The 17,489-nt window shown below is 38.9% G+C and overlaps 1 protein-coding gene across 2 annotated transcripts in view; it reads right to left on the reverse strand.

Annotated features, from left to right (window-relative positions):
* The window catches only part of eps8 (EGFR pathway substrate 8, signaling adaptor), a 158,252-nt gene that overhangs the window by 20,318 nt on the left and 120,445 nt on the right, over positions 1-17,489 (reverse strand). The window contains exons 11-17 of one of the 2 annotated variants that reach the window (XM_008118629.2): positions 16,891-16,979; positions 15,770-15,844; positions 15,262-15,410; positions 12,206-12,389; positions 8,274-8,308; positions 3,561-3,669; positions 2,572-2,709 (exon numbers count right to left, since the gene is read on the reverse strand). In XM_008118629.2, the coding sequence (XP_008116836.2) occupies positions 2,572-2,709; positions 3,561-3,669; positions 8,274-8,308; positions 12,206-12,389; positions 15,262-15,410; positions 15,770-15,844; positions 16,891-16,979 (779 nt within the window). Of the gene's footprint in view, positions 1-2,571; positions 2,710-3,560; positions 3,670-8,174; positions 8,309-12,205; positions 12,390-15,261; positions 15,411-15,769; positions 15,845-16,890; positions 16,980-17,489 lie in introns of both variants that reach the window. The other variant, XM_008118628.2, reaches the window with a different exon arrangement.

The raw sequence follows: 17,489 nt of genomic DNA on the forward strand, positions 1-17,489 counted from the left end.
TAGTCCAAAAAGGCAATGTCCAATATGAAATATAAGGTCCAAAGTTGTAATCCAATAACCGAAACACTCACTTTGCCAGGCAAAGTGAGGGGAGATGACAAGGTCCTTTAGTCCATAACTTGAGTAAGACTAGGAAATAACTTGATACTTGAAACAAGGCTAAAACGTGGAACAAGGTAACTAGGAACAAGAACAAGGTCCGTGGAATAACTTGGTAAAATCCGTGGAACAAGGCAAGGATTCGTCCTGGGAAACAAGGCAAAGTCCGTAGATAAACAAAGGCTGGGAAGCAAGGCGAAGGCTGGAAAGCAGGGCTAGGCTTGAGCAGGAGCGAGGCTTGAATCGGAGCGCGCTGTCCAGACACAACTCGCTCCGTAGGCTGACGAATTGACTCCGCGAAGTTACTACGCGGGCAAAACACCTATATAGAGTCTAACTTTCTCACCGAAGCAGTTCTCTGGGAATCAGAAACGAAAGCTAAACTCTGAGACCAGATGTTAAACTCCTTAAAGATTCTCACGAGAAACAGTCTTAATTGGCAACATTCTTAGCTGCAATCCTCGCACTCCTGCGCGAAGCTGATTCCAAACTTCTCTGTTGTTTACAAAACTCCCGGCGCAAGAACACGGGAGAAGTAGGCTCTGGGCTTGTTTGACATACTTCTGGGAGACAACTTTCTTGCAGGTGCAAGGTTCCCAGATCTGCCTGGGAAAGATCTGGCTGAGAGGAATCCAGTTCAGACTGGAAAGGTAAAAAACCCAAGTTTTCCTCCTCATCAGGAATTACAATGTCCTGAGCAGGACTACAAGGCCCATGGGTCATCACATAGAGTCACTGAATCAAATGCAGAGTGTAAGTCAATGATTATATGGGTTGAACTGATTCAATATCCAGTTTAGTACCTACTTTAGTTGGGACTGGATTAAGCCTTCTGAAATCCAAAACACCAGGAGTACCAAAGTTTGAGAACCACTGATCTAGAAGGTTACATGTTTGCTCCAGTTCTGCTCAAACTGGTCACTCATATATGTTGTTGTATAGATGTTACGGGTTTGTGTGTGAATAGCAAAAATGAATACAACACACCAGTCAATTAGCAAATCTACACCAAAGTTCTAAGACCCAAATAATTTTAATAGCACACAAAAGCTACACAATGCACAAGAACTATTCTGTGCAGATAAAGTCTTATAGGCATCTTCCTTGGGAATTCCAAACTAGAAAATTAGCAAATGCATGCACATGCAAACATCAGTAAACATCATGGTTCACACTCCCCAAGGGAATTGGGATGAGGGAGAAACACCCTACCTTAAATAACTCAAATTCCCTCTTTGGCATCAACAGCTGGTAATGTATGACAAGCATTCAAAATTAAAATAAATGTAAAAGCAGAGAAGATATAATGGCAATGATAGCAGTGAAATGGATGGCGGGAAACCACAGAATCCCTCCAAGCTAAAAACAAACACTATAAAGATTCTCGGTTATGGGGCTGAAAATCAATTCAGCACTAAAAGAAAATGAATCTACTTTGCATGTGCATGATTATCAGCTGTGCTCTGAATCCAGAGCTCTGAAAATAATTGTTCAAAAGCTTCAAGTTTCAGTTCCAAAGTACCATTTTTTTAAAAAATATTTCATAATTTTCATGTTCTTAAATAGTAACAAAATAATTATTTGTATCACTTTAAAAACACATATCAGAATGTGACAAGGCACCAGCCAATGATATAGCATGCACTCCAGCACACTCTTCTGTAACTAAAAAATAAACTAAAATAGTAACAGGTCTACCACAAATGAAAATATCTTTCACTGGACAAGTAGCAGTTTTTCCACCCTAGAAATTCATGCCAATTACATTTTGATAAGTTAAATGACATTCAACCATGACTGTTTAGGCAAAGCTGGAGGGGGACAGGCTTCAAAAAGGTCCTAAGTGGCTGCATGAGATTAGATACTCAGAAGTGGTTGGCCATTTCCTTCCTCTGAAATATAGCCTATAGCGACTGTTTTTTTGTTGTGATCTCCCATCCAAATACCTGAACTGATCCAGTTCAGCTTTGAAAATCAGCTGGGATCTGGTGTCTTAGGATATTTAAGCCTAGCAATGTATACATCTATCAGTCCCACTCTTATCAAACTTCTTAATAACATTCTTGATCCAATCAATTTCCATACTGAATTGTGAGATCAGGTTGTGAGATTTTTTTCTTCCACACATGCATGTTTTTATGCACACCCCCACCCCAACACATATTTCTAATATACATAATTTTCATGCTTTTTTGTAGTGACTTAAGTATGCTTACATTCATTGTTCAAATGTTCAGATTTTTAGTCATGATCTGAAGAAATGGCCATGTACACTTTCTTTGCTTCTAAAACAGTCCCCCCCCCCTTTCTCTTAAAGTCTTAGAAATGCACGTTTCCAAAGTGTGCTGACCTCCACTTTGTAGGTGTTGCTAGGAGGTGTAAAATGCATATTTCCATGCAAAAAAGCAAATCCAATAGATTTCATTTCCACAGCTATCTGACATGACTTATCTAAAGACCAACTGGGGATACCTGTATAGTATGTGTATAAGGTATTTCCGCAGCACCAGGTTCCTGAGTTCTGAGAGGCTCCAAGATGTTGTTTGGCACAAATCCCGTGACTCCGTTTGCATTTTGGACTTTCCACCATTGCTTCCTGTCATCAAGGACCTGGAAGAAAGCAAATGGTTATACAAGAAAACTGTCCATATTGGTACAGAGCTGGTTCAGATGTTATATGCAGAAAGGTACACTTGCACACATTACTGTTCAACTCACTAACAGGGAGACAAGTAGCTAATAGGCTATACTACTTGTCTATTTAGCCACACATTGTCTGCTTTGAATGGCAGTGCTTTCCACAGTCACCTGGCATATCAGATGAGGAATGCCTGTGGACTGGAGGTCTCTTTTATCATGCTGACAGAAAGGACATCTACTCATGCAGCTTTCCCTCCCCCCTCCTCATTCATCTGTTACCTTTTTAGCCTTTAGGTGACAGGTAAAGACTGTGTTATCTTGGCTTTGGGCCACTTTTAGAAGTGGGATAATTTTAACTAATCTGCTGCTGCCTAGAATATTATCTATTGTTTTGTTTGATCAAATTGACATTGTTGTTGTGTTTTTTATTTTCCAAATTATGGGCCATCTTAAGACAAATCTAGGATTGGATCAACTTGACAAGAGCTGTTCAAAGGGGGTTTTCCACTGACTAGCTTTGAGGTTGAGAAAGTGAGATTTGTCCAAGATCACTCAGTGGGTCTCCTGGGCCAACACTCAAATCATTACACAGTAAATGTGGAGAACTGCTTCCAGTCCAGAAGCACTGGTCTAATGGACAAACAGTATCAGCCAGCTACTTATGTTCCCATTTACTAGTTTCCCCAAGACTGTGAAACTCAACTAATCCAATCCAATAAAGAATGTTCTTAAGGCAGACAAACTGGTTTGGGAAGATGATTCAAGAAAACTATGCCTGGCAGAACACTATTGGAGTGACTGTGTCAAAATAGATATATTACCTCTAAAATCTCATCCTTCAAGACAGAAAGTTCACTCTGGTTTCTTCCGACAAAGTCGTATTTGGTTTTGGCATATTTCTTGGATGGGTTTTTATGTGCTTCATAATTTCTGCAAAGCAAACAAGCCAAACATTACTCTGGCTGCAATTTGCAGCAGCAAGGCAGAGCTAGAAGAGAGTGAAGGAGCAAGCCTTGCCTGCTAGCAAATATAATTAGGGGTAATGATTTACCCAAAGTTCATTACCATGAAAAGAAGGCAGCCATCCGTTACACAAGCAAAACCAAAAACCAAAATACAAAAACAAAAAAACTGGGAAGAGGCTACATTGCTACTGACCAATGAATCCATTGTAAATAGTATAAATGAAACTGTTCCTACAGATTCACACATATGCTTTCAGTGGCACAATGAAAGGATTTAGAAAAGGGCAAATTTCTAATGTGTGTATATGTCCCAGTCATTCTCTGAATGATGTCCCAGTCATTCAATGAAGATGACAGTTTTTGCTATAAATTTTTGAAATTGCAATTTTATTGCACAAAAACAATGCCATGATGTGACAACCAAAGGGCATACATGAGAACCGTTACACAGATGTTATTTAAACTTATTAGGTCATACTTTACAGAGGGAAGTCAAAACCTTAATTTCAGAACTTTGGGGGCATTTTTCCAGAATTTGTAGCTTTCAGTAGAAGGAGGATGCTACTACTGGAAGGAAGTCATTTATTAATCTGAAACAGAAATATGTTCAAGGTTTGGCTAAACTCCTGGGATTGATTGGTACAAGTTGAGCACCTCTTAACCTGAATTCCAAAATATTCTAAAATCCAGAACTGTCCACTTGGGTGACTGAGAGAGTGGTATTTTTGCTTACTGATGTTTCAGTGTACAAGACTTTGCTTCACACACAATATAATTAAAAATACTGTTTATAAAATTACTTTTAGGGTATGTATAAATGTATATATGTATGAAACATAAATGAATATTATGTTTGAGTCCCATTTCATGTGCAGTTTTTTTTAATCCAAAACACCGAACACTTTTAAATAAGCGAAGCTCAACCTGTAGCGATCTCCAAGTCTTCAGATAGGACTCTTTCCCAGTCATAACTGGAGAAATTTATGATTACTTGGGAATTTCTGAATGCAAAGCTTTGCCAAGGAGCTCTTCTCCATAATCAGGCCATCCATTGTAACCCAGATAGATTTGTTTTTTTCATGACAGATATCTGTCTTCAGAAGCCAAAGAAGGGTACTCTGATTATTGTTTTAAACAATGGAGGCAGCTTGGACAAGTTCCTTTTTGAATAACAACTTGCAGAAACCTCTATCTATAATCATGGAAAGTGTCCATCCTGATTGGGGATTATGGCTTTTGCCATTTCCAAAGTAACTTTTCTAAGTGCTTTTAATTTTAATGAATAGTGTTAGATTCATTCATCCTATTACCAGATAGAATTATACATGCATACAATGACAAATAGTCATATGAATACATAGCAAAACAAACAAAATATAGAATGCATTGTCAGTAAAATATTGTATAGGAATGGAATGGATTTCCAGAACAGAAATAAAATGGATTTGTGAGGTGTTAATCCATTGTCAACTACTGATTCTGAACACACCTTTTGGGTGCTCCAGAAGCTACCTAGCTTTTGACTGGCTGTGGAGAACTGTCACAACTAACTTGAAGAGAGGAGCAGAAAGATACCAAAAAGTTCATATTGACTGACCCTCAGTTATCCAAAATTCTAGTAGTCTGACTCCAGTGCAGTGGCCAATATAACCCTATATGAAGATGAGCCAATATAAGTAGAAATCCCACTTTCCCCAATCCTTTGGTCAACTCAATAATTCTGCACTGTCTCATATTGATCCCAACCCATTTGGATAAATGAGGTCCACAATGCTGTGTCTGAATAGAAGGCACATGAAAGCAAAGGACACTATTTGGCAAGAGAGGAAGAGCACGCTGCATGAACATCACACTCTCAGAAGACAACAGGTTTCAGATCCTCACATAACTTAGATCCTATCTTCTTGTCTTTTTGTCAGACAGTTATGTCCTGACTTTTAAAGCAATGGGACCTGATTTCTAACAAACTTTTTATGGTGCTATACTGTTTTTAAAGTTAAAAAATAAATAAATAATTTAACTTTTGTTATGTAATACTGTTTAAAAACTCAATTTGATATGTTTTAACTATATACATTTTATGGTAATTTTCTGCCTTTTTGAGCTGCCTTTCACCCCAGGTTATAAGTCTCCTTTAATTTTTGTAAACCTGCAATTCTGCAATTGAAGAAAAGATTAGATGATGATACACAAGTACAAATGATAGTAAAATAACCTTACTGGCATTGAGTAAATCTTGCCAGTGTCTGGGAGACTGCCTAGGTCTGGAGTTACTTTTTTGAACTACAGTAGAGTCTCACTTATCCAACATAAACGGGCCAGCAGAATGTTGGATAAGCGAATATGTTGGATAATAAGGAGGGATTAAGGAAAAGCCTATTAAACATCAAATTAGGTTATGATTTTACAAATTAAGCACCAAAACATCATGTTATACAACAAATTTGACAGAAAAGGTAGTTTAATATGCAGTAATGCTATGTAGTAATTACTGTTTTTACGAATTTAGCACCAAAATTACACGATGTATTGAAAACATTGACTACAAAAATGTGTTGGATAATCCATAACATTGGATAAGCGAGTGTTGGATAAGTGAGACTCTACTGTATAATATCCAGAATTGTGTTATCGGGGGGGGGGGGGGATTTTCCAAGTTATAACATCTAGGAAAACCTAGTAATTAAGGCCTCATCCACACTGTCATATAATGAACTGGGTTATATGAGCCTACACTGCCATATAAACCAGTTCAATGCAGATAACCTGATTCTGAAATTGTATTATATGGCAGCGTAGATGGGGCCTAAGTGTGAGCTAGGCAAAAGAAGAGTACCACACTGGAGTTTGTTTACACACACTTCAGAAAAATTATTTCTTTTGGAATATAACTCCCAAAATACTCTAGCTAGTATGACTTGTGGCCATGATGTCTGGGATGTTTTGGGAGCTGTAGTTCAAAAAAGTAACTATTCCATAGTGTATGATGCTCACTGAGTTTGGCACACTTTATGTGTTCTGTGTTACACTTTTGCTGCCATGTAAGCTGCCCTGAGTCCCTTTAAGGAGATGGTAGTTGGGTATAAAGTTGTAGTAGAAGTAGTAGTAGTAGTAGTTGTTGTTGGATATAAAGTTGTTGTTGTTGTTGTTGTTGTTATTATTATTATTGTTGTTGTTGTTGTTGTCTTGGAAAACTCTGAATATATGCTAAACTCTGTTCTTAAGTGTTTTGTTACAAATTGAAATGCATACCACCAACTGGCAGGGAGGTGATGTTGGCAGATTAAATCTGTGAGACAAAAGGGAAGAAAGATTGAGAAACAGGAACAGTGGAGGTAATGGGAAGACGGTGTTCAAGGCACAGATTTGGTTTGTTGACTCTGAGGTCAAATCTGGACAGGTCACAACATGTCAAAGCACACATTAGAACATGCATTAAGAAGCACCTTGTGTGCGCCTACTTTCTGGTGTTTCCTTAAATCTGCAATTCTACCTACTATGGCTTTCCTCTAAAGACTAAAGGAGAAATACTTGTGGCTATGTCAAATTATTGCTTTTGTGGAATGAAGGACAATAAAGGTTAGATATCAGTAAGAAATTTTAAAGTCACTTGGCCACAAAGTGTGGATCATTCTGAAAAGGCACCTGTCTGGAATTCATATGGTGCAGGAAAGGGGAAATTAAGTGGTTTATAGCCCTAATTCTAAGGCTTGGTGAACCAAAACTGATGTACAGATAGGAGAACTACACCACAGTCAGATCACCAATTATGGAAAAGTAGTGGGAGTACAAACAACCAGGGATCTATTTTCCTAATGATCATCAAAATGTGTACAATGACAGTAATCCAGAAGAGAAAGAAAACAATAATGATGCATGTTTCCTTTAACAAGGCAGATGCAGATTATTATTTGGTAAATTAATAGGGTATTAACTTTTTTGAAAAAGGGACCTTTTGGAACTATAGTTTCAAGAACCTCCAGTAGCCATGTTTACCAGGAAATTCTTGGAACTGTAATCCAACAAAGAAACACTTTCAATTTCTGTTCTCACTTTGCTTCAGTAGAGTGAGAGTAGTTCCTTGTAACAAGATCTCTAGGAAATGCAGCAAGAATCGCTAATCTTTATCTCTTTTGGTGCAAGTTGACAGCTACGGCCCAAGAGAAAATGTATGACCCACTGTTGATTTCACCATAATCAAGGGAGTTCATTGTTCAAAAGTGATATAAGGTTCCAGCCACCAATTCAATTTTCAATTTCTTCTGGGAACCCCAAATTGATAGTGCTGCGCATAAGCAGAACCTATGAGTCGCTTTAAAAAATAGTTTAAGTATTAGCTCTAAAATAGGAAGGATGATCTATTTCTATAAGGAAAAATAGTGGTACAGAAAAATAGGCACCTCCACCCTAGAAGCAGCCAGTTGGGACAGTTCTCCACAGCTGTACAGACAACTTTTGCTGAAATGTTACCTATCTACATGTCGGCTAACACTTTGCTTAAAAGCAGCTACGGCCGTCCCCTGGTCCGGCAGGGGCCCTCTTTTGTAAGCTGTGTTACTGAATGCATACCCTTCAGGAGGAGGATAATCTGAGACACTGGAATGCTGAAAGAGAGAAAACAAAAAGGGTTGTCTGTTAACTGCATAAAATCATCAATAGACTTTTCATTATAAATTACCAATAACGTTCCTGTGCACAGGTACAATTACTGCTTCAGCCCCAAAAACGGGCTCATACAACCATTGTTCAACACAGAGATCACAAAGATCTAGTACTGCAAATGATGTCTGTGGATGTTCTGTCACATCTATAAATCCCAGCTTGTAATACTAAATTTGAGACACTCCTGTACTCCTAGGTATATGATGGAATGTGACTGGCTGTTATTAAAATATTGGGTTTTGACAATACGATCTCTATAATTTGTTCCCCCCCCCCATGTAAGCCGCCCCGAGTCCCCATTGGGGAGATGGTGGCGGGTTATAAATAAAGTTTTATTATTATTATTATTATTATTCTAAAGTGGGGAATGTTGCTGGGGATATGCATGTTTTAAACTTGTGTATTTTTAGATTAAAAATTGTTTCCTTTCTTAGAACTGGGATACAGATTTCCCTTGCTACAATATTGAATCTCATATGTAACAAATTCACTTGAGATCACACTAGTTGTGGCACCCAAGGTGCATGAAAAACCAGCTGGCATATATACCTATGGATGTGAATGTAGACACGAGTGCAATCCCACTCACTGCAAAAGTACAAAAATCACCAGTAATAATTGCAATGGAAACAAGCAACTTCATCTTGCATTTAATTCCAGTTAATTATGTCTAAGCTGGAAACTGATTCATGTGACAGAGGAAAATCCCACAGTGGATGTCACTGTAGCTTAAGCACCGAATAATTTTCAGGAATCAGAATTTCTGATGTACTTCCCTAGATGTCAGTTCAAAGCCTCTTTCTCCGGGTTAGGCACTGTAACCATGGCAGCAGCAAGTATGCTGTTAACACACGCTGGGATGCATTTTTCTGTATTAAAAAAGGATGCCCTGTAGGAAAGAGGTGATCTTGTGGCAGGGTGAGGCTGCGCTGCCTTGATCTTTTCATGCTGTTAGATCCCTGTGCATATGGGGCTCATTTTCAAAAAAATAACAAGACAACAGATTTTTTGTGTTGACATTTTCGTTCATTTTCAAAGAGAGCAACAGGTTGCAATCTGTCTCTTGAACTCTTGATTAGATTTTCCGTATATACTCATGTATAGGTCAGCCTCATGTATAAGTTGAGAGCAGGTTTTGAGGCCAAAGTTATGGATTTTGGTGTGGATAAGTCAGGGGTCATTCTGTGGAGAGGGGAAAGCACAGGAACACATTGAGGCAGAAGACCCCAACCGGTGCCACCACCATTTCCTGTCCAGGTTTTTAAAAGACTAGAAACAGTTTGTTGCACCACATAGAGGGGGCTTTGTTTAGGATCTCCCAGGATGGACTAAGATATTGCCCTTTGCCATTCATAAAAGGAAGGGGTGGTTCCTTTTATGATCAGAGATATAGTACAGTACTTAAACTGACCCATGGATGTGTCGACCCAGGTTTTTTGGGCTGATTTTTCTGACTAATATTTCTAGACTTATACATGAGGACATAATGTATGTTCACTTAAGGTAGTCTACCACATGTATCTAGAACAGGAAATGTCAACACCTGTCACTTTTGTGTTCTTGTGTTTCCTGGAAGAACACTGATGTTCTCATCCCATTCAGGTTACACACTGGGTTGAAGGACCCCTTTGTCACACCTCAGACAAGCTTCACCTTGCTATATACACCAGACTGCACACAGATTGAAGTCTTTTTAGTTTATTAAAAAATAGAAGGTAAAACGTTCTTAAAAAGCAAAAGTAAAGTTCGTTACAAAATAAAGCCTTAGAGAATAATTCAAGAAGTCACAAGGAATAAACGAAGTCCCATTAGAGCATGACAAAGTCCCAGGAACACGAACACATAGGCTGCAAGATAATCCAGGAAAACGAGAGCTTGCTTCTTGGTTGAACGAAAGCTGCTTTGACAAAGGTTCGTCTCCAAACACATTGCTTTAATAGGCTTTGCAAAGCATGAAAGCATTTCTCTGGCCTCTAACCTCCCTCTTGTTTGCGATTCTCACACTCCTCCGAACCCTGAATTCCAAATGGTCAGCTTGATCTAAGGAACCTGTTTCGTCAAGGTCAGCCTGCTCATTAGTTTGCTGAGCCTCATTATCAGACTGAGAACTGTCCTCCTTTTCCTAGTCCATTTGCACCTGGCTAGTTTCAGTATCATCAACATCATTCCTTGCTGTGGGAAAATGAACTTGCACTCTCTTTTCCTCATCTTCTACAACAGGGACATTTTGAACCTGATTTTGAACCTGAATCCCATCATCCTCATGAGAGTCAATCTGAGGTTCCAGCTGAGTCACAACACCCTTTCTACAAAGACATTTTGGTGTATTTTGGCTACTCCCCACCCCACCCAAATTGGGGAGGGAAGGCTGGAGGATATAGGTGTTCAGGAGGGTTTCAAGGCTGTGTCCTGGGGCACCCAGGGCTGGACACGGTCGATGGGCCACACTTTCTCCACCACTTTTCTAAGCCATTGTCAGACTCCATAGTCAAGATAGCTCCTTGATAACTGAATCTGCTAATAAATAGATGACACAGAAGCAGTTTGCTCCTAATCAACCAGAACGTCTACAAACCTCTCATAAAACTCAAATATCTGTGTATTTCTGTACCTGTGGATTTTTATTGTCAGGAATGCATAACATAATCAAGAACTGTTTGCTTTTCCTTTGTTTTTTTTTAGTTCAGAAGCTTTGTGGCCACTTATGGTTGATACTGTTGTTATCAAAATAATACAAACCTTCAATTAACCCTCACCCTTTCATAGCAGCTAAAGAAGGGCAAAGTCACTTCAAAATAATGGGTGCAGGGGGGGGAAAGCCTTTTTGAAACACCAGGAGGAATCTGGGATGGCCAAAATTGGCTAAGTCAACAAGGGACATCGCTTTCCCCTCATGGTGGAGCACGTATTTTAAAGGAAGAGTGGGTGTGTTTTAAAAAATTATTTTCTTAATTTAAAAAAATTCATTCTTTAAATAAGGAGCGGGGGGTATCTGCTCCTCCAGATATTTTGAACTAGGATCTCGGAAGTTGAATTCTGAAAAATCACTTCCAGGAGTTGAAATCCAAAAATTGTAAAGGGATAAAGATACCTTATTCCTAGTTTAAATTGAAAAGTCACACATTTAAAAATATTGGAATATTTTAAAAATAACCTTAGCAAAGATGTTGAATTCAATGGGCTTACTCTGACTAAAATACAATTTTTCTTAAATTTTTTAAACATGCCTCTTTATGCTTAGTGTCATAAGTCCTACAGTACCCTGCCTAGAATGCAAAAGTTGTTTATGTGTGTTTATACACATTTTAGTTTCCTTCCCAAGGGGTGAAATAATAGCCAAAGGCAAGAGAATACACCATTCTTGCCAGTTAGATTCGGCTTTGGGTCCTTTTTTAACTTGCCTTAGAATACCTTCTTTGTTCTGTTCAAGGAGGAGAATAATTTCCACTTGATCCTGTGCTCCACCCCAACCTTTGGTCATGCAGTTTTGCCTGTTGTATTTGAAATGAGTGCAGTAGTCCACGATTGCCAGGCCACATAGAAGGCTATGAATGAGGGCAACAAGAACCACTGTTCTGTCCTATATTATTACAGTCATCAACCATTATACAAGTGCTTTATGGTTTATGAACAGAGCCCATTCTACAAGCTGTTGTGTGAATGCAAAACCTCCCACCTGGACATAAAATTCAAGCTCATAAAGATTACTGTTTTGGAGTATAAATCCAAAAACACCAACCCACCCGCTAACTAGCATGGCTGGGTGATTTGTGGGACTATAATTCCAAAATGCAATGTTCCAAGCTCTGTTTAAAATAACACTGCTGCCTGTCTCCTACCTCAGTTGATAACCGTTTCATCTCTTGCTTCCGCTGCTGCTCGGCCACGTTGGCCACAGACTCTGCTAACTGGTTGAGCTCCTGTTCCTTCGGAGCTCCCAGGAAGCTCAGCAAAGGAGGCTCCCAGCCATTTCTGAACCGTGGCACATAGGGCGGGATGAACTGTTCTTTGGGCCACTCTGCTCTGCAGTCAAGAGAAACGAGGGACACATTTTACAAGATGAAGCATAAGAACTCATCCACCACTCTCCTTGTCCCCTAAAGGGTCTTTAAGCCAGGAAAAAGAGATCCCCTCCCCACAACACTTTTGAAAGTAGTTTGTAAGAAATTTGTCTGGTCCATAATTCCCAGAAACAAAAAGTGTTAGAGTTGTAGCTATTTTCACTTTTGTAGGTCCTTTGAGGCCCAAGGCTGGGGAAAATGCTCAGTCGGGTGTAGTGGCTCTTGTGTTGTGACAGGACTCCAGAAAAATCAGAGCGAATCCCAACTCAGCCTTGGAAACCTTGAGCAAATCATATTCCCTCATCCTTAGAAGAAGGTAGATCTCCTCTGAAATAAATCTCACCAGAAAAACCCCAGGAGAGGGTCACCATAACTCATCTAGAGATTCCTAGAGATAATATGAGAGCTGTGAGAGCTGTTCGACAGTGGAACTCTCTTCCCCCGGGCTGTGGTGGAGGCTCCTTCTTTGGAGGCTTTTAAGCAGAGGCTGGATGGCCATCTGTCGGGGGTGCTTTGAATGCGATTTCCTGCTTCTTAGTTGGACTGGATGGCCCATGAGGTCTCTTCCAACTCTACTATTCTATGATCCTAATATATTAATCATATTTGTGAATATTCAGATCTGTAAAAGTTAAACCCACAAATGTGGAGGGCGGTAATTATAATATAACAAGTAAGATCTTCCCAGAAGTTGATGGAAGTGGGGAAGCACGTGGTAAGAAGTAAGTCCACCTTCATTTTGCTTAGTTAGCAGCACTGACCTACATAAGGGAGGTCTCACTGGGGCACAGGCTCACAGAACCCAAACCAAACTTGTTCAGTGATTCTGGGTCTTGCAAAGTTTACTTTCCAGTGGCTCTGAAATGTGTCAAGAAGGGATAGAATACACCAAAAAAGAACAAAAAATCTCCCAGTAGATACAGTGCAGTAGAAATAAAGCAGGAACGGGCCAATTCCTGAGATTTGGTGGGGCCCACATGGGACCCTTCCAAACCACATCACAGTGAAAGTTCTAGCCCAAATTGTTCTTGAAATTCAGCAGCTCTGTCAAGGCTCCCAAAACAGCTACAGTTGCTGTCAAAATGGTGGTGACAGGGATCCTTGTATGGCATGTGAGGTGCTGGAGTATCCATTCTGCCATTCTTTAGCATCCTCTTCTCCTTTCAAAAGTGAAGACCAAAAAATAGGCTTTTTTTTTGGCTTTATGGTTCTGTTGACAATGGCAGTGCCACTTGCATGGCTTGCACCATTTTGCTGGAAGGCACAGCTAAATTGGGGCACAGCTAGAACTGCAAACATAGCCAGGGATTCTTTATAAAATTTCTAGACACATGTTGACAATATATACCGGACAGATTGAAATGGTAGGCTGAGTGAAAAACATTTTTTAATATATTTTTTAAAAAATATAACCAAACTGTCAAGAAATTATGCTTCCAGGTTTCTGATTTGTTTTGCACATCTCTCTCATGGGATAGGATGTCAACAATTTCTAACCAAACTGATATTTCTGGAATCAGCAAAAATATCCCACTGAGACCAACCTGCTACTTTGATACTGCTGTATTTCTTCCTATGATCTGAGGTGTCTCTTTACTGCACATAAAAAGCGTTGGTCTGTGGTTTGAATTACTGCCTTTCAAAAAAAATATGTGACTCCTTGAAAAAAAGACTTTACAGTCTCCTGTGTGTCTGAGGAAGGGAGGCAAAATGTGTTTGCCACCTCTTTTTTATGGGACTCATCCAAAATGAATCATAGTGACAAAAATCATAAAAGCAGTCTTGGGAATAACCTGAATTCATTGAATAGTCGTTTACCTATATCACTGTGCTCAGTAAAAGGACAGAATATTGTAATTAATTGTCACCTTTTGAGAATACCTCAGAGAATAATACAGAATAAAACCAGAGGAAATGGGACTCAGGCATTTCAAATTTATTACTTGATTCATATTCCAGTTCATTCCTCTGAAAGGTATGACTTCAGATTCTAAAATTCAACTACTTTTATGAATGACAGCCCTCAAATGAAAGAAAGGAACTGAACAATGCAAGAAACCAAGCCCACTACTAAAAATATGTCTACCTGTAACATTGTAGGGCTCTTTGTTCTTTTTTAAAAAATATAATTTTTGATAGTATCAAATTGTGTTGAGTCCCCACAAGGAGAAGAGCCTCTCTTCTTCAGACCATCGCCCTGCCTGCATAGGTTATGGAAATGGTTGTAGAGGTAATGGGACTAGCACACACCTTCCTGTACTTCCTTAATCCACCATAGAGAACAGCTGAATAGGAATTAAATGGCTCATATTAAATAAACACAGATTGGGGGCTTTTATTTATTTAAATTGTCAGAAAGATGGCATGTAAGAGAACAGGTGATCCAGCTGTCATGAAGCCTGCTTGACCACTTCAACCACTTTTTCCCAAGAATCAATTCAATACAGATTTTTTAAAAGTAGACTCCAAAATGAATTTTGGGGACAAATAATAGTTGGAATAAGTTTTTTAATTCCCCCCCCCCCCACCCTCTTTTCAAAACAGCCCATGAAAAATCTACAATTTCCGCAGAACTACAGATCAGGACACATCCTTGCCAAGGTTTCTTGACATACAGGGGCCTTTAATTATCAAGGGGTTGTTTATATCCTAGGAAATTGTGAACAAACAAGGGTAACAAAGTATTGATTAATAACCCAGAGCAAGCAATGCAATTCTTCACTTGCACAGGCAAACACTAAATAATAATAATAACAAGAAGAAAAACCAGGGCAATCGTTCAGTGATGCTTAATACAAATCAAGTCTGAATGCTTAATAAAGAAATCCATGTACCTGGCTTTGGTCCACGTGTCACCTAGTGACATCCATAGCTGCCCTTCTTCACTTGTAACGGTATAGCGTAAAAAATCTATGGTATCCTTTGTTAAAAGGGGACTGAGGACCGTATTAGCAAGTTCTGGGCCGCCTGTTGCTTGTACCACCTATGACATTTAAAAAGAGACAAATAACACACAAAGAATATATATATATTTATCTACCTATTTATTTATATATAAACAATATTACATTAGTGGAGTTATGTTTCCAGTATGCCTCTAAACTTTGCCAGTGTCATTTGACTACATATATTTACAATGATCCTCCCTATTTGTTAGCCTACACTTGGCCAACCTTTGGAGCTGGATCGGCAAGATGTCTGCAATAAAACTTTTTTTCTGCATCCTGTATTTTTTAAGACACACATCCTGTATCTATCACCACTATTTACATAGTACTTAGTTAGATAAATGAACCGAGTGGCTCTAATTATGTGTTATTTTAAATCAAGAACATTTCTTACCATGTTTAAAGGAGTAAACAGAAAATGAATCAATTCAGGTGCGCTAGGATTCTGGATGTGTGCTTTTAATTTCGCCTAGAAGAGAGGGAAAAAGAGAGAAAAGGAAATAATGCTTTTTCTGGCAATTAGTAGAAGAGACTAAAGCACTAATCTAGATTGTATTGAAAGGGCTGCACCAAAAATTCAATACCTCATTAGCAGCAAATATACTGCTGATAGCAGAAAGGCCAGAATAGTACACAATGTCTAAGCCTGGACAATTCTGAAACCCCGAGTTTTCAAGTACAGTAGAGTCTCACTTATCCAACATTCGCTTATCCAATGTTCTGGATTATCCAACGCATTTTTGTAGTCAATGTTTTCAATACATCGTGATATTTTGGTGCTAAATTTGTAAATACAGTAATTACTACGTAGCATTACTGCATATTGAACTACGTTTTCTGTCAAATTTGTTGTATAACATGATGTTTTGGTGCTTAATTTGTAAAACCATAACCTAATTTGGTGTTTAATAGGCTTCTCCTTAATCTCTCCTTATTATCCAACATATTCGCTTATCCAACGTTCTGCCGGCCCGTTTATGTTGGATAAGTGAGACTCTATTGTACCCGCTTTTCCTTGCATGCAAAGTTGGTCTGCATCTCCAAATGGTTCTCACTACACACTGCATAATTTGGTAGAAAATATTATAAGCAATAACAGCATGTTTTGAAACCCTACTTCATTTCATACTTTCAAAACATAGTTAGAATGCTAACAGACCACCGTTTGCCTAACTGAGATGTAACAGCAAACAAAGATCCAAAAATGAAGGAAGAAATTGATGGAGAAAAGTAAGAGAGGACACAAGAGAGGAAAGGGGAAGCAACATATTCCTCATTTCAATTACATTGCCAAAGAGCATCAAATGCCAGCTTGGAGCAGACAAAAATATATAAGGAAAGTGGGGAAGGCGGCTTTGGATTATTGTTAGAATTCACTTTTATCTCTCATCTTCCCCAACACCCAGACTAAAGGCAGTTTATAATTTAAAACAAATGCAACACAGTTTGAACATAAAATAGGACTACAATATTGATCAATGAAAAACAATTTTGCATTATGTTCATATTACTTACCAGAAGGTTGAATCCATGTTTAAACTTCTGCAAACAGTCCACAAATTCATCTGGAGATGGAGGCTTTGCACGGAGAGTGAGGACACCCTCTAGAGAATAAGACAAAACCATGAAACAGAATTTCTATTTAATTCCAATGGCACAAAAGGGAAGGCAGTTAGCTCTATACATGAAAGAGGAGAATGAAGTGGGAGAAGGCCCCTGCGACTTTAGATACCACTTAGAAATGCCTCAAGATGCATGTAAAACATGTGTATGATGGCATAAGGATGGGAGCTAATTCACTTCACAAATCCCCCTTGCAGGCTATACTACTGTATTTACGCAAATCTAAATGTCACCTTTTTTTGTTAAGTGATCTCTCCAAACTTAGGGTGCACATTAGATTTGTGTCATACAATAATCTCAGTGATGAATCAAAACCAAAGGGGAAGCTGCTTCAGGAGCAGTACCTTGAGTTCCTATTTGAGGGATGTCATCTCTCATTTAATTGCCATGGCTCAATGCTGTGCAATCTTAGGATTTGTAGTTTGGTGAGGCATCAACAGTGTGTTAAAGCGCTGGGCTGCTGAAATTGTGGACCAATAGGTTACAAGTTC

This window comes from Anolis carolinensis, chromosome 5 (genome assembly GCF_035594765.1).
Source record: "Anolis carolinensis isolate JA03-04 chromosome 5, rAnoCar3.1.pri, whole genome shotgun sequence".
Lineage (NCBI taxonomy): Eukaryota > Metazoa > Chordata > Lepidosauria > Squamata > Dactyloidae > Anolis > Anolis carolinensis.